Genomic DNA, 17,797 nt, shown 5'->3' with positions numbered 1-17,797 from the left:
AACTTTGATAATACAATCACTGTTGGTCAGTTGGAAAAGCAGCAATAAATATTAGGACAGGCGACCAAGTGGTTAGTCAAAGAGGTAGGTTGAAAGGAAGGTTTTAACAGAAGGGAGGCAGAGAAGTCTATAAAATTTTCAGAAATGAGGCTCCAGATGGTACAGGTACCATTGGTAGAAAATAAAGTCTGGCATTTATATTGCATCTTTTTATGACCCCATGACATCCAAAATACTTTACAGCCAGAGGTACTTTTGAAGTGTAGTCACACTTCGCTGTTGTAATATGGAACACACGGCAGCCAATTTGCTCAATAATAATAATCTTTATTAGTGCCACAAGTAGGCTTACATTAACACTGCAATGAAGTTACTGTGAAAATCCTCTGGTTGCCACATTCCGGCGCCTGTTCGGGTACACTGAGGGAGAATTCGGAATGTCCAGTTCACTTAACAAGCACGTCTTTCGGGACTTGTGGGAGGAAACCGGGGCACCTGGACGAAATCCACACAGGCACGGGGAGAACGTGCAGACTCCTCAGTGACCCAAGCTGGGAATCAAACGGGGGTCCCTGGTCCTGTGAAGCAACAATCCTAACCACTGTGCTACCGTGCTAAAGGGAGCTCCCACAAACAGCAATTTAATAATGACCAGATAACCTGTTTGTGTGATGTTGAGTAAGAGATAAATAGTGGCCAGGACACTCCCTTACTCTTCTTCGGAATGATATCATTGTATCTTTTACATCCACTTGAGAGAGCAGATAGGACCTTGGTTTAAAGTCTCATATGAAAGATGACATACTGCATGCTTCCAGTTCTAGTTTTTTGAGCTCAGATCCTGGGGTGGAACTTGGAACCCACAACCTCCTGACTCGGAGATCGAAGCGACACCACTGAGCCATGGCTGAAATGGATGCTGGGCAAGAGCTCAAAGTTGGAGGAAAGCAGTCTGGGAAACTGTAGGTCCGGAAGAGATAGGGAAGGGAGGGGTCACAGAGGGAGGTGAACACGGGTGGTATAATGAAGGTTGAACTAGGGAGGCTTGGTAATGAAGAGGACATGGGGTCAACTTCGAACAGTCAAGGCGGTGGAGTCTGGTTCAAGCTGAGAGGGAGTCCCCTTAAAACAGGGAATAGGAATCTAATGGAGTTTGTGGAGATGGCGGAAACCGTCAGCCTAGAGATTCAGTGGGCAGTATTGTCTTAAAGGGGGGGGTACAATTTATCATGTGTGCATAGATATTTGATTTTGCATTTTCTTTTGGGAAAAGAGCCAGGAGAATCATGTGTCACTTTTATCACGGTGATGTCATGTACGAGTAACCTGATTATGTTACACGTGGTGCGCTCCAAACAAGATAAATATTTGCCAAACATTTGCCTCAGCTTTGTCGAGATTATCCACATGGTTCTATTATTTTTTGTTAAAAGAGACCGACGTTTCGCAAACTTTTATCGCCAATGATGAGCAAGCGTTGACCGCAGCAGCAACGGCTGCTCACTGGATCGAGCAGGTGGAGACTGGTTTGTGTGTTTACTGCATGTTGAGGGGGAGGTGGGTGGAAGTGGGACAAATCTGCTCTTGGCCCGTGTCCGGAGATGGCGCAGTAACGCCGGCACCAGGCGTAAGGGTGGCTTCGACTTGTGTTGGGGTAAAGGAGGGGGGAAAACGATGCTCTGTCAACAATCCAGATTTCTTCTGAGGTGGGCTGACTTGTTGTGGCGCAAGGGGGCTTAGTGCATTCTCGATGGACAAACATCACTTTTTAATCTTTGTTTTTTTTTAAAGTGAATCTTCAGGTCGATGAGAGAGAGAGAGAGAGACGGGGGAAACGTGTGTGCGTGATTTGCAGAATGTTACATTCCACCTCCCGGCGAAGTCACGTTCCCGGAAGCGGAGCAATGACATGTTTTCTTTCTCTGGGGTTGGGTGTTGGATCGCCAATTGAAGTGGTGCCGGACTCTTGGAGCTCTCAGGCCGGTGGATAGATAGATAGAGAGAGAGAGGTGCGGGTAGGGGAGAGAAGAAGAAGAAGGAGGAGGGAGGGAGAGAGAGATAAAGAATGTGCTGGAAATTGAAGTGCGTGCCTCGCCGCGTCTCAGCTGCTTGCAAACTTCGACACAAGGTACAGTAGAGTGACCCGGGCTCCGCGCACACTCCCACCGATGCACTTTCAGCTGATCGGTTCCTCCTTTCTTCCCCCCCGGTGCCCCCTCCATTGCAAAATGCGAAACAAAAAACGAACAACCCCCCCCAAAAAATGAAGTCCCGTCTCAAAACCCAACTCTCTCACTTTGTTCCCCCCCCAAAGGGGGGCCCCGAGTGCGGAGCAAGTTTGTGCAGAATACCAAATGCACAAGCGTGCGTCGTGTTTTTAGTCTTGTTTTTTTTTGGCCCCCCAAAAAACCTCCGCTCCCTGTTGACCAAGAGCAGGGAGGAGAAAAGTATATATTTTTTTAAAACCTCCCATGATCGTTTCTTCGCTCCCTCCGCAGATGGGGGGGGGGGGAGCACGTTGCAATGGATCGATTATTTGCGATCGGGAAGTGATCCCACTCGCAATGTTCCTCTGACTTGGTTTTGCATTTTTATCCCGGGGAAGGGAGTGGAACTGATGTATTTATTTTTGTATGTGTGTGTGCTAAAGGGAGGAGACAAGGGTTATCCTTGCTGTTCAAGGCGGCCCAATCCCCCACGCTCTGGTCATGTTGAGTGGGGTGAGTGGTGGGGGAGGGAGGTGGTGTACTTTCTGCATAGACACCCCCCCACCCCCATCACACTCTCCATCCCCGCCTCCATCATTATTTATCCATTACCGCGGCCCATATGGCAACCGTTACTTTTACTTTTGTTATGCAAATTTAATGTTTTAATGTTTTTTGTTCGCGCACGTAATATTACCCACCAACAGGGGAAAAAAACAACATGGCGCTGGGCTGAGGGGGGGGGGGGGGTGTGAAGAGAGAGAAAAGTTGCTGCTTTTGGGGGGGGAGGTTTGAAAGAGGAAAACAATAACAGGCTAAAGAGGAAATGTTGTGGTAGCCGGCCTGCCCTCCCTCTCTGTCCCCGGTGGAGGGTTCTGATGTGTGGTCCGCCAGCAGCTCCAGCCCCAGGTAAATGTCAGCTTGTCAATCAGCCAACCCCGGGGGGGGGGGGGGAATTGGCGTGCGGCGCTGGGCTGCACCCCCAGCACCACCCCCAGGGGGGGTTGGGGAATCGGCGCGCGGCGACAGGCGGCGATGGTCGCCAACATCGGATGCAGCAGACCGGCCAGAGAAAGGAAAAGGTGATGGATGCCTACATGGATGGATTTGCAGGCGGGCTCCGGTTGCACGGGGCGCAATGCAACGAGTCGGGCCGGCTAGCAGCTTTTCGAAGTTGTTTGATTCGAAAGGGGAAGGATGCAATTTCGAATTTATAAATAAAAGGGCGATCGATGATTAGGCGCGGGGAGTTTGTTTGTGATGGGAGAGGGGGGGGGGGGGGGGGGTAATGATTGGCCACGGCCGGGCGCGCGCGGTGTCAGTTGGACCCTGTCCGCGAGCCCCCTCGTCGGGGTTTGACCCCCCCTCCCCCTTCCTACCAACCGCCGCCCGCCCGTGTGGCGCAGGCCGAGATTCCACCCTCGGAAGGCCGGCCCATCCTCCCTGACACCCTCCCGCCCGCCCGGGGTAGGGCAGTGCAAAGGACGGGGAAGCTCCACAGGCCTTCCTCACTCTCTCTACCGGAGTCTATTCTGCCCCCCCCCCCCCCCCCCCCCATCTCCCTCAGCCGAACCTGGGGGTGGGTAAAGAGTAGAAAGGAGGAAGTGAAAAGTGGGAGGGAGGAGAAGAGATGTTGAGAGGGAGGAATAAGGTGCGAGGAGCACTCAGTCCGGAGGGAGGGAAGGGGGTGGGGATGAGGAGGAAACAACCGGGAGAGTGGAAAAGTGAAAGATGTGGGGGATAAAGAGAGGAGAGGGAAGAAGTGAAAGAGAAAATGTAAAAACCGACTGAGGGGGGAAAAGGAGACAAACGTGGGAGGAGGAGAGAAAGGCAAAGAAAGAAGGGAAAGGAGAGGAACATATAAAGAGATGGGGCTGCAAAGGGAAAGTTGATGACAAGAACCCAAGCGAGAAGGAAGGAAAATTAGATGGGGGATGCAGGGTGATGGGGTAAGCAGAATAAAGATGGAAGGAGGGAGGTGCAAAGACAGAGCACAAAGGTGATGGGAAGAGCAAATTAGCAAGGGGAGAAAAAGATGAACGAGACACCAGAGCAGAGGCTGAAGGGGGAAATTGAGAGAATGGTCTCCGAGGGAAGAGGAAAGGAGGGAAAGTTGGGAGAATTGTAAAGAGGAAGCCTGCATGAGGGGGTAAAGGATGAGAGAAATGCATGAGGGATGTGACATAAAGGAGAGAGAATAATGAACATAAATAGGAGTGGGTGAAGACCATATAACCCATTGAGCCTGCTCTGCCATTCAGTATGAGCATGACTATTCTGAGGTCTCAACTCCATTCCCCCCCCCCCCCATATTGATTGATTATATGCGACACCAAAAATATGTGTATCTATCTCATCCTTAAATATAATAAACGATGGAAGAGAATTACAAAGATTTACAACTGATTTGAGTGACGAAAGTGCTCCTTCTCTCAGTCCTAAATGCTGCCCCCTTATCCTGAAACACTGCCCCTATATCCTGAGACACTGCCCCCTTTTACTAGATTCTCCGGTCAGGGAAAATTAGTAATGAGTGAGAAGGAAAAGCAGGCAGAGAGGTGAATTAAGAAAGAAGGGAGCATAGAAACTGAGGGAGGGAGGAATGACAGAGTTGTATTCTGAAGAGAAAGGGAGATCTAGAGCAGAAAGGTAGGGTGTTGATTATGGGGTTATAAAAGAATGAGGCAAATAATATAAATTTGAGTCGAGAGTGAAACAAGCAAGGGAAAAGAAAGGGAGCGGAAGTAGGAGTAATCGGGAGGGGAGAGGAAACAAGGGTTCAAGGAGTCACATGGGGAGGGTAAGAGGAAGTGAAGGATCAGCAGGGAAGAGATAGTGGAGAGAAGAAGGGAGTGAAAAGTGAAGGGTAGATGCTGGAAATGGATGAGGAGAAAATGGAAGACTGATGAAGGATGAAAGGGAAGAAGTGGAAGTTAAGGGCTATATGAAGAGCTGAGAGAATGAAGTAGCAAGCAGAAGGAAACGGAGTGGGAGGAAATGAAAATAAAGGAGAATGAGAAGAAGGGATGCAAAAATGATTGTGAAAGGAATTGGTGAAGAGCAAATGAGGAAAAAGGGACGGGAGAAGTGAATAAAAAGGGGATAATTGAATCATACAAAAGAGAAATATGAACTGAGAGACAAAGTTTGAAAGCATGTTTTTTTAAATATAAATTTAGAGTAGCCAATTATTTCTCTTTTCCATTTAAGGGGCAATTTAAAGTGGCCAATCCACCTAACCAGCAGATCTTTGGGTTGTGGGGGTGAAACCCGCACAGACACGGGGAGAATGTGCAAACTCCACACGTACAGTGACCCAGGGCCGGGATTCGAACCCGGGTCCTCAGCACCGCGGTCCCAGTTCTAACCACTGTGCCACATGCTGCCCTGTGGAAAAGCATGTTAAGGGAAGTGCAGAGAAGAATTAATTATTCTTTCAAAGATCTGAGTTTGAGTAAAGATGGTACAATCCTGGCTTTTCAGTCTGAAAAGCAGTCCGGATATGGTCTTGCAGAAGTGTTTGGTAATTGTATGGAGCAGGGAAATCTGGAAAATTAAACTGGAGAAGGAGAGGCAATAAACGAGAAAAGAATGGTACTTGAGTAAAGGAGGTGGGGAGATGCCCATCAGTATTTGCAAAGTTGTGAGGATATGTGAATGAGAGTTTGGGAAGGGAGGGAATGGGTGACAGACATTGGGGGAAAGTGTAATGGGAAAGTGGGGAAGAAGGGCACTCCGTGATGAGGAAAGGAGAATCATGACCAGCTGTAGCAGGGCAGAGTAAAGGTGGAACAGAGCATGCAACAAATTGAGGGTTGGTTAATAACATCTTTGTTTTATCAGCAGTGGATCCACAATATGCTTAGGGCAGCACGGTAGCACTGTTGCTTCACAGCTCCAGGGTCCCAGGTTCGATTCCCGGTTTGAGTCACTGTCTGTGGAGTCTGCAAGTTCTCCCTGTGTCTGCATCGGTTTCCTCCGGGTGCTCCGGTTTCCTCCCACAAGTCCCGAAAGACATGCTGTTAGGTGCAGTGGACATTCTGAATTCTCCCATTGTGTACCCAAACAGGTGCTGGAATGTGGGGACTAGGGGCTTTTCACAGTAACTTCATTGCAAAGAAGGAATTTATTTTTACTACTTCCAATGTACTCCTGACATGTTGTTTGAGGTGGTGGAACAATGTCTAGTGCTACCATGTGCTCAAGCCTGTGGTATTGGATCTGGAGCCATAGAGGTGGTTATTATACCAACAGATTATGTAGGTAGGACATTGATCTGATGGGGTAAGGGTGTTGAAAGCAGAAGCTGGATAGTTGACTTGAGTGGCATGAGAATGCTGGGTTTGATATGGGCGGAGGCACAAATTACTCAGATGGAACATTTGAATGATAGAGATTTGTGCAATGGTGAGGTGGAAGACGTGGCTTTGTATTGGTTAGGAAGATTGAGGGTGAGAATATATAAGGAAGTGGCTTTGGGAATGCAGGGTGCAGCTCATGAAGGTGAAACCATAGCTTGTGAAAGGTTTAAGTGAAGATAATATGGAGGTATTTCAACAAGAAAAGTTACTGGAATGCGTTTGGATATTCCAACCCAGTGAGGACTTTGACGCCTGTTAGGAGGTGACGGTGGAATCCTTCCAATGAAAAGATCATGGAGAAATTGGTGTGAATCTAAGATGGGACTTGCTACAACCATGGTGATTGAAGTGGAGGAATATGTAGGTGAACTGAACAACTTGTTCAATGTCTTGAATGGATTATGAAAGGTTGAAGGATAGGATAAAAAAACATGTTCCTTGAGTTTCAGGCAAGGATTTGAAGAAAGAGGAGGTAGCAATGTATTTTTGTTTGAAAGATCAACCTTCAGTGGAGGAGAGCAATATGTGGTCAATTGAAGTTGTGGGGGATTGTTGAGGGGAGTGAAAAATTACAAAGCTGGGAAAGAATTGTAGGCTTCTTTTTTCCTTCTCCCGACTCTCCGAATTTTGATATGGAAGTGTTTTGTTTGATAGTTTTGTGTGAAGATTAGTCAGTATTCTGCTTTTCCTCTCCTGCTTCAGCTCTGATCCCTGTTCACTTTTGACTTGAGTAAGAAGTGCAAAAGGCATTTGAGTAGAAAATGAAAGTGAAGGTTAGATAGGGCATCACGGTAGCACTCTGGTTAGCACTGTTCCTTCACAGCGTTAGGAACCTGGGTTCGATTCCCGGCTTGGGTCACTGTCTGTGCGGAGTATGCAGATTCGCCCCCGTGTCTGCTTGGGTTTCCTCTGGATGCTCCGGTTTCCTCCCAGAAAGTCCCGAAAGTCGTGCTTGTTGGGCGAATTGGACATTCTGAATTCTCCCTCGGTGTACTTGAGCAGGCACTGGAGTGTGGCAACTAGGGGATTTTCACAGTAACATCATTGCAGTGTTAATGTAAGCCTCCATGTGACACTAATAAAGATTATTATTATTAAGAATGTGGGGGGAAGTGAGGTGAGTCATTCCCCACTTTCTTTCCTACCTCTACACTGTGCCCCATATGAAGCAAGACCGGACCAATGACAGCAGTGAGAGGTGATTGCACTGGAATCAGTCGTATGCATGTCAGAAGATAGGCAGAGATGAGTGAGAGTGGGCTCGGGACAGAATGAGGAAAGAGGTGGAGTGGGAGAAATGAGAGTGTATAAGCAGGAATGGTGTATACAAGAGGGGTTGTGTGATATTTAAAGTAGTTCAGGGTGATTATAGGAGTATGAAGGGAGAAACTGATTTAGATGCATTCGAGTTTCATGCTGGTTTATAGACGCTGCCTCATGGCGTCAAGGACCCGCGTTCAGTCCTGGCCCTGGTTCACTGTCCGTGTGGAGTTTGCACATTCTTCCCGTGTCTCTGTGGGTCTCGCCCCCACAACCCAAAAAGATGTTCAGGTTAGGTGGATTGGCCATGTTAAATTGCCTCTTAATTGGAAAAAATAATTGGGTACTCTAAATTTATATTTTAAAAAATGCTAGTTTTATGGATGCTGGACCTTATGGAATGACAGTGAATTTGCCTTTGAGAGGAAAGCAACTGAAAGTTGGGTGTAAAGTAACTTTGGGGCAGATGGCAGAAAGGCATGTGTCTCCTGTGTGCAAGGATGGAAGAGAGTTAACTGCATTTTATTGACAAATTGTAACCTGTCCACTACTTTTGAGACTCATTTGTCCTCCTTGACCTCCTGAATTTAGGTCTGGTACAGTTTGTACTTGATGTGTATGCTGGTGTAACAGAATAGGATTGTGGAGAGAAATGTGTTAAGGAGCTGTATTAACTATTTTACTTCATGTTAGCACTTATGATAAGCTGTTTTGTGTGTACTGGGTGGTGCTGGTACAGGCTACTTGAAATCCAGGCTAATTGGTACCAATATTGTGCTGTGGCTAGCTGATGCGATTTGGAAAATGACTTTAGAAAGCCTTTTTGTGAGACGGCAAACACTTGGACCAGAAGATATTTTTAAAAAGCTGTCATGGAATATGTCCATTTTGTGTAAAGTGACTTCTTGCCTCTCATTGCTTTGGGCAAGCTATAAGCTTTTGGTCAGGATGAGATGTGATGCCATGCTGGCTCAGGAGGATCACAGCCCACCTACGCCTTGTCAATGTTGGGGTATTTTGATGTTCCTGATTCTGGGTGGGTTGTACTTTTGCCAGTGAATGTCCTGTTGATTGATTGCAAATTGTTTTTAAAAGTGGTTGGGGGATATTTTCAAAGGACTGTGGTGCAGGGGTGATAACATTTTGGCTTCAAAGGAGCAATGAAAAAGAACAACTCTGGACGAGAGGAATGTTTCAAGGAGAGAACATGTTATATAATCACTTTGTGGGCTATATTTTACAATTTTGAGAGAATTGTTACTCTCTCGCCAATGTTAAAACTTCTGCATATCTCTTTAGTTGTTGATACCTCAATGGGGTTTCTAACATCAGCTATCACCACTACCTAAGTCACATATAGGTTTTTGACAGAGTGTTGTCACTTGTGCAAATCCTGGTAAGGTAGGGAACATCATAGACTACCTGATCCTGTCTTCACTGTAAGACAGCCACATGTGTACTTTAAGAGGGGTTCTTTCTGCTTGATCCTGATCAGCAACAGGAATGTGAATAATTTTCCTCTTTCCCCCAACACTGTGGCACTGAAGCCATTTATATTGTTTCAACCTCCTTCCCTGATGGAACAAGTAATAATAATCTTTATTGTCACAAATAGGCTTACATTAACATTGCAATGAAGTTACTGTGAAAAGCCCCTAGTCGCACATACCTCAGCACAGACTTAGGAGTGAGATGGGGAGAGGAGAGTTCAGCACTGCGGATAGTGTCAAGTATGCAGAGGATTGGAGAATAGCTAATGTTGTTCCTTTGTTTAAGAAAGGTAACAAAGATAATCCAGGTAATTACAGGCTGGTGAGCCTTGCACCAGTGGTAGGGAAACTATTGGAGAGGATTCTTCGAGACAGGATTTACTCCCATTTGGAAATAACATGGTTTTGTGAAGGGGAGGTCGTGTCTCATTAACTTGATCGAGTTTTCGAGGAAGTGCCGAAGATGATTGAGGGTAGGGCAGTGGATGTTATCTACATAGACTTCAGTAAGGCCTTTGACAAGTCTCTCATGGCAAAAGTTGAAGTCGCATGGGATCAGAGGTGAGCTGGCAAGATGGAAACAGAACTGGCTCGGTCAAAGCATCGGAGGGTAGCAGTGGAAGGGTGCATTTCTGAATGGAAGACCGTGACTAGTGGCGTTCCTCATATAAATGATTTGGAGGAAAATGTAACTGGTTTGATTAGTAAATTTCCGGTCGACACAAAGGTTGGTGGAATTGCAGATAACGATGAGGACCGTCCAGAGGCTACAGCAGGATATAGATTGGTTGGAGACTTGGGTGGAGAGATGGCAGATGGGTTTAATCCAGACAAATGTGAGGTAATGCATTTTGGAAGGTCTAATACAGATGGGAAATATACAGTAAATGGCAGAACCCTTAAAATATTGATAGGCAGAGGGATCTGGGTGTACAGGTACACAAGTCACTGAAAGTGGCAACGCAGGTGGTGAAGATGGTCAAGAAGGTAACGGCATGCTTGCCTTCGTCGGCCGGGGCATTTGAGTTTGAAAATTGACAAGTCATGTTGCAGCTTCACAGAACCTTAGTTAGGCTGCGCTTGGAGTATAATGTTCAGTTCTAGTTGCAACACTATCGGAAGGATTTGGAGGGGGTACAGACAAGATTTACCAGGATGTTGCCTGGTATGGAGGAAATTAGCTATGAGGAGAGGTTGGAGAAACTTACTTTGTTCTCGCTGGAATGATGCAGGCTGACAGAAGTCTACAAGATTATGAGGGACATGGGCAGAGTGGATAGTCAGAAGACTTTTCCCAAGGTGGAAGAGTTAATTACTAGGGGCCATAGGTTTATGGGCCAGGTTTAAAGGAGATGTATGAGGCAAGTCTTTTTACACAGAGGGTGGTGGAAGCATGTAACTTGCTGTCAGGGGAGGTAGTGGAAGCAGATACGATGGTGACTTTTAAGGGGTGCATTGACAAATACATGAATAGGATGGGACTAGAGCGATATGGTCCCTGGAAGGATAGGGGGTTTTCGTTCAGACCGACAGCATGGTTGTTGCAGGCTTGGAGGGCCGAAGGGACTATTCCTGTGCTGTAATTTTCTTTGTTCTTTGATACAGGTCTTTCATAAATAGGTTCAAATTTTAAAAGTTGATAATCAGGCCAAGATAAGAACTGGGGGGATAGGGGGAAGTTAAAAATAAATGAACAATTGAAGTACTGAGGAGGGTTGATTTGGGAAATGTGATACAACTTCAGTTGTCTTGATGTGTGTGTGTGTGAATAATGGTGTATTCCTGTTTATATCGTATGCATTGTCCACTTCTGATGTAATAGACCTATGCAGGTACAATGGGGATTGTAGTGGATATCTCGCTCTTGTATGTTCTTTGTGTCAATTTAGGGACATTGTTCACCATCTGTTTCACTAATGTCCTTTAGGGAAGGAAATCTGTGTCCTTGCCTGGTCTGGCCCACATGTGACTTAGATCCACAGCAATGTGGTTGACTCTTAACTGTCCCCTCAATGGCAATTAGAGGTGGGCAATAAATGCTGTCCCAGCCTGCGACACTCGCATCCCATGAACAATTTTTTAAAAAGTATCTGTTGTCTCACATTAAAGTATGGATGGTGTGACAGGATTGTTGCTTTGTAATAACCCCCTGTGAAAAACATTGGGGATGTTTGCAGCAAAGACTGGGTGATTTCGCTCAAAACAATTCTCAATACTGGGAGTCTGTATGATCAGTTAAAATCACTTTTGAGGGAGACTTGCAAATTGGAATGTTCAAACAACAATTTAACAAGAGATTGCCTTGGGGCAAGTGCTTAACATTGCCTGTAATTAGCTTGTGTTAATCAATTATAATTTATAGTGAATGAAGGTGTTTGTACATGCTGCTGGGGAGAACGCAAGAAAGATGATCAAAAGGACCTGGATTTTTGAGAACGTAGCCTGATTCGTAAATATATGACATGGCATTTGTTAGAAACAGTGAACTGACTTATTGGGAAGGGGATTGAAAGCATGTCAAATAATCTCTTGCATAAAAATTGCAACATGGATGCAGACCATATTGGTGTTCATCTTCACACAAACAGTGGTTCTAATCCTTTGACCACCCTGTGCTTGTATTCTATATTTCCCTCTTAACTGCCTGTTTTTAACTTTTTAAATGTTGATTGTATTCGCTCTGCTCAATCACTAATTCGGGTTGCGTACTTCACAATTTCACAATCTATTTTTCTCCTTTGTTTTAAATCTCTGGAGAAGCTAGGGAGATTGCTCTTGCAGCGTAGATTAACGTTTGATAAGTGGATGGTGATGGGCTTTTTCCATTGAAAGGATTGTTGGATTTCTTAAAAACGAAACTTGCAAGGATGTGCCACAACTGAGGTGCAAATTTTCAACAGCAGTGCTTCAATTGTCATGTATTATTTCCAAGCTATTGTCTTTCAGACAAGACATCAAACCAGTTCTAGTGGACATAAAAATGACACTGGTTGAAGGGGACTAGGGAATACCCTGAATCCTGACAATTATTTTGCCTTCAGCCAATGTCACACAAAAAACAATTGGTTAGCACCTCATTTGCTATTTGTGAGATATTGTAGTGTACAATTTGGCTGTTCTGTACCTATGTAATGATGATTATACTTCAAAGGTAATTAATTAGCTGTGAAATGCTTTGGGACAATTTGAGTATGTGAGAAGGAGCTATGCAAATTCACTAAGAAAGACTTGCATCAGCACCTTTTGCTGGATGTCTCATTTGCTTTATAGCCAATAAAACAGATTTTTGAAGTGTGAGCACTTTTGTAGTGGAGGAAATGCAGCAGCCAATTTGCACACAGTAATATAACATTGATGAGATAATGTACTTTGGGATGTTTAGTGAGGATAAATATTGGCCAGAGCACTGGGGATAAATCCTCTGCTCTTTGAATTAGTGCCATGGGCGCTTTTTACATTCACCTGATGGGTCAGATGGTGCACCTGTTTCGAAAGGGAAAAATCTCAGCAAGTCTGGCAGCATCTGTAGGGAGAGAAAAGAGCTAACGTTTCGAGTCCGATGACTCTTTGTCAAAGCTAGGAGCACCTGTTTAACAGCACCTCTGGCTGTGAGCACTCGCTCAGTACTGCATTGAAGTGTCAACTGATAACTTTGTGCTCAAGTTCTGGAGTGGAACTTGAACGCAGAACCTTGTGACTCAGGTGAGTGTGCTACCAACTGGTAATGTTCAACACATTTAAGTTTGACAAGTTCCTTTTTCTTAGCTTTGATGGAAAAATATGCCACATCAGATGTGGCATTAAGCCAAACAAACAAGACCAGTTCCTGATTTTATCCCTGCTCAGTGTTGGCTAATTTCACCTAGCCTGAATGTGAAATTGGAATAGGAATGGTGGATGAACAAAATGTTTTGACTGCTGGAATGAGCTTGTCGAAGGGCAGAGGACAAGGATAGGATTCGCTTTCGATTCAATAAACTCCGCAGTTGAGCTGAGAATGTATTTTTTGGTCGAGAAATTTTGAATTATCCAATGGTTTGAATCTGAATAAAACAGTTTATTTGTTGAATTTGAATGCAGCATTTATGAATTGAGAAGGAGCGATACTATATTACTCAGACTCTCAGCAAGAAAGGCTATTTGAACAAGATGTTGCCGAGCTACTGGCACCTGTGGTTTACACCTTCAGAGAAGAGAAAGAAAAACCTGTTGACCTGAATACAGAGACACCAGTGTGTTCTCGCTTCATAGCTGATGTAATATTTACTATTTTATAAACTTTTAAAGACCTATGGTGTGCAGATATATTTGTTCTTCTGAGAATACATGGCACATCCTCTTCTGATTTAATCAGTAGTGACACAGCCACTCCCAGTAATTCTACCAGGCTTGCCTGACCTCTTGTTCAAACGCAGACGCTGACATTCCCGTATTTCTATGCTGAAGAAGTGTTGGATCTTCCCTTGATGGCAGTTTGAATTGGTTTTCCGAAACATGATTTCAGTGCTGTGTGGATTTGATTGTCAGGCCGGCTGAGGAGATTTGCAAACTTGGCGAGTTGAGAAGTGGTTTTTGTCTCGCGTTTCTCTGTTAGTGCAACACCATGCTACTGAGTCTGCAGAAATGTTGTATGCTTCACAGGAGAGCCTCTTGAGCTCGGTGCTAAAGGGGTGGGGGTGTGTGTGTACAATGGTAAATTGTTAGGATCTTTGAGCTTTCTTTCCTGTTGCCTCAACGGCCACCTCTGGTTACAAAGGATAACGCTGAGGCCTAATTGAAGGTAAAAATCCTTTAATGGCATGTGCTAATTTGAAATGCTTGGGTTTGCTCAGTCTTGTTGCAACTTTACAATGACTTCAGCAATTGCTAGTTGATAACTCTAGCAGAAGCGTTGGAGACCTTCTCCTCATGCCACCTGGGGTTTATTTGCAGCATGCATACAAATTCATTGCAGATTATCTAATGGATTGAGTGGAATAAACATCTGATAGATGTGTTGACTAATCTTCAAGAGAGCTACAAGAGGCCTCAATTGATCTGCCAGTTAGTAAAGAAAGAACTTGCATTCTAAAGTACCTTTCACAACCTCAGTGTCCAAAAGCGCTCATCTGCCAATGAAGTATAGTCCCTAGCATAATGTAGGAAACATAGAAACCCATGGGCAACATGGTGGCGCAGTGGTTAGCACTGCTGCCTACGGCACTGAAGACCCAAGTTCTATCCTGGCCCTGGGTCACTGCACATGAGGAGTTTGCACATTCTCCCTGGGTTTCACTCCCACAACCCAAAGATGTGCAGGGTAGGTGGTTTGGCCATGTTGAATTGCCCCTTAATTGGAAAAAAATAATTTTATCAAATAAATTTATTTGAAAAAAACATCGAAACCCACTTAAACCCACAGCTTTTTGACTCGGGTGAAAGTGGTACCAGCTGAACCACAATTGGCTTGTGAAGAGGCTGGTGTAGTTCTGAAACAGGAGTGAATTAAATAAATTGCCTAGCTAGGATATTCTACTCGCTTCCGAATATCAAATGTTCTATTTGTTTTATGTAAGATTTTATTGAACCTAGCATTTTAAAAACTCATTATTTTGTGAAAAGTGAGAAGTAGAGGTAAATGTCTCTATGGCTTGCTAGCTGATTAATATAGGGGCTTGGCTGGAATCCATGTGCCACCAAGGTTTGGTAGAGCTGAGGTCTCAAAGTCTATGTAATGAGTTCTGTATTTCAGTGTAAAATTTAAAGTAGACCTGGGGAGTTGTGTTGAAATTTGCGTGCTTGTATATCTGGTGGTGGGTTGGGAAAATTTCAGCACAAAAGCACCTTGGTATTGAGGCAAAGGATAAACCTTTGGCAAGAGCTCAGCAATTTGAAGGGGAGATGATGGCATAGGGACTAATGTCATTGGGTTAGTAATCCAGAGGCCCAGGATATGCTCCATGGGTTCAGATCCCACTATGGCAGTTGGTGGAATTTAAACTCTTCCTCTAAAGGGAGTGGAAGCAGAGTCTTTGAATATTTTTAAAGCAAAGATGGTGAAAATTTATTTGGTGTAGGGGGGGAATGTGGTGTTGAAGTTAAAATTAGATCACCCATGATCTTACTGAATGGCAGAGTAGCCTTGAAGGGACGAGTGACCTGCTAATCCGAATGTTCGTATGAAGCACATTAGACAAAAGCAACTGGTTCCAATTTTCAGCTGAACATAAAGGTGATTTTCATTGGTTCATGGAGGAATGTTCTCCTTTATATTTCCGCGCCCCCTGCCCCAATATAGCTGTGTTCTCATCACCACTAGCTGTTAGCAGGATGAATGGATAACCTGTTTTTGGCCTGCATCAATGTTGCTTTGAGATTGGTAACTGGGAGTTGCCTGAGATGAGTTCAAGTTGACCATTTCCCTGTCTCAACAGCCCTGCTGTGATCAGGAACACGGTGAAAGCACCATGACCATGAGCCAGGACCTGTTCCTGAGAGACTCACTGCACTGCCAGTCTCTGTGCTATGAACATGTCATTCTGAAGCAAAGGAGGTGACCGTTGATGTCAAATGCTAGATCTAAGTTTTAAACATATATTCAGTCCTCCAGCTGAAACTTTAACCATCAGTCTGTCTGCTTTCTTGGGCTATTGATGTAAGATCCCACAACACTACTTTGTAGAGCAGGGAAGAACTTCCTGGGTTCCTGGTTGATATTTATCCATGAAATGACCCCAGTAGAATAGAATGCCCAATTCTTTTTGTTCCCCAATTAAGAGGCAATTTAGTGTGGCCAATCCACCTACCCTGCTCATTTTTTGGGTTGTGGGGTGAGACCCACACAGACATAGAGAATGTGCAAACTCCACATGGACAGTGACCCAGGGCATGATCAAACCTGGGTCCTTGCTGCCATGAGGCAGCAGTGCTAACTACTGTGTCACCATGCTGCCCACCAGTAGAATAGATAATAACAGAAAATTCTGAATACCCAGTCGGTGAAGTAACAAATTTTATAATCTTTATTAGCGTCACAAGTAGGCTTACATTAACATTGCAGTGAAGTTACTGCGAAAGTGCCTACTCACCACACTGTGGTGCCTGTGAGGGTACACAGGGAGTATACAGATTGTCCAATTCACCTAACAAGCACGTTTAATTTAAAGGGAAATGCAGAGTTAACCATTCAGGCCGATGATGTATTGTCAGAAATGTTGCTTTTGTGTAGAATAGATGTTTGATCATTAGCACATTGCTGTTTGCCGGACTTTGATGTGCACAAATTGGCTGCCACACTTTATAAATTGCATTTCTGACTCCACCTATAGTACTCAATTGGATGTAAAATGCTCTGGGACATCCTGATATCATGAAAGGCACTATATACATGCAAATCTTGGATTTGCTTTTGCATTTTCTTGCTCTCTCTTTCATCAGGGATTCAAAGGTCTTTGTTCTCTTTCTGGAACCCTGTCATGGGGTGAGTGCACTTGTGGTCTCTGTTATGTAGGCATCACACAGGTAAACCTAGCCCTGCATTCTGCACTGGGCACAAATTAATTTTGGAATATTGAAACAATGCCAAATTTTTGGAGATATCCCACTTTTTAAAAAGTCATTTTATTTTTCTAAATTTAGAGTACCCAATTTTTTTTTCCAATTAAGGGGCAATTTAGCACGGCCAATCCACCTAACCTGCACATCTTTGGGTTGTGGGGGTGAAACCAAGGCAGACAGGGGGAGAATGTGCAAACTCTACACGGACAGTAACCCAGGGCCAGGATCCGAACCCAGGTTCTCAGTGCCGCAGTCCCAATGCTAACCACTGCGCTACATGCGACCCCCATAACATTGATTATTGGTAGTAAAGGAAGTCTGCAGTGGTTTATCAATCAGATGTCGACATTTGGTATACAATTAATAGAAAATCAATTCTGTACAGTCTAATGCACATTTGATTTAAATTGTGAAAGCTGCCTGGATTCTGAATGGGTGTTTCCACGTTTATGTGTGGTCCACGTATCCTGATAAGGTGGTCACGTCCTGGAGGCTGTGGGCTAGGTAGGCCACACTAGATCCCACACCCCAGAGGCTGAGATCATGTGATGCGGCGTGAGCTCATGCAAATGCAGATCATCTCCATGAATGGAGAGTTTGTCTTAGGTTGGACGGCTCGGTGGCACAATGGTTAGCACTGCCTCACAACGTCGGGGACCCAAGTTCAATTCCCGCCTCGGGTGTCTGTGTGGCGTTTGCACTTTCTCTGTCTGTATGGATTCCCTCTGGGTGCTCCGATTCCTCCCACGGCCCAAAGATGTGCAGGTTAGGTGGATTGGCCATGCAAAATTGCCCCTTAGCGTCCAAAAGATCAGGTTGGGTCACTGGGGTAGGGTAGTGGTGTGGGCTTAGGTAGGGTGCTCTTTACAAGGGGTGTTGCAGAATCGATGGGCCGAATTGCCTCATGACCAGGTCCTCACCCGCACTTCACTCCTGCAGGGAC

General features: G+C 44.9%; 1 protein-coding gene across 5 annotated transcripts in view; it reads left to right on the top strand.

The window, feature by feature from the left end:
* Positions 1-1,017: 1,017 nt before the first annotated feature.
* Positions 1,018-17,797, top strand: part of bahd1 (bromo adjacent homology domain containing 1) — a 98,811-nt gene continuing 82,031 nt past the window's right edge. For 2 of the 5 annotated variants that reach the window (XR_005458657.1, XM_038783945.1), the window contains exon 1: positions 3,169-3,289. Coding sequence is in view for 1 of the 5 variants with exons in the window: in XM_038783945.1 (XP_038639873.1) it covers positions 3,243-3,289 (47 nt within the window). In the remaining 4 variants the exon portion in view is untranslated. Of the gene's footprint in view, positions 1,517-1,582; positions 2,129-2,977; positions 3,117-3,168; positions 3,290-17,797 lie in introns of those variants that run through there. The other 3 variants (XM_038783966.1, XM_038783952.1, XM_038783959.1) reach the window with 3 other exon arrangements.

Source organism: Scyliorhinus canicula, chromosome 2 (assembly GCF_902713615.1).
Source record: "Scyliorhinus canicula chromosome 2, sScyCan1.1, whole genome shotgun sequence".
NCBI classification, from domain to species: Eukaryota; Metazoa; Chordata; class Chondrichthyes; order Carcharhiniformes; family Scyliorhinidae; genus Scyliorhinus; species Scyliorhinus canicula.
The sequence above is the reverse complement of the archived record's forward strand: the minus strand, read 5'-3'. Positions and strand labels throughout refer to the sequence as shown.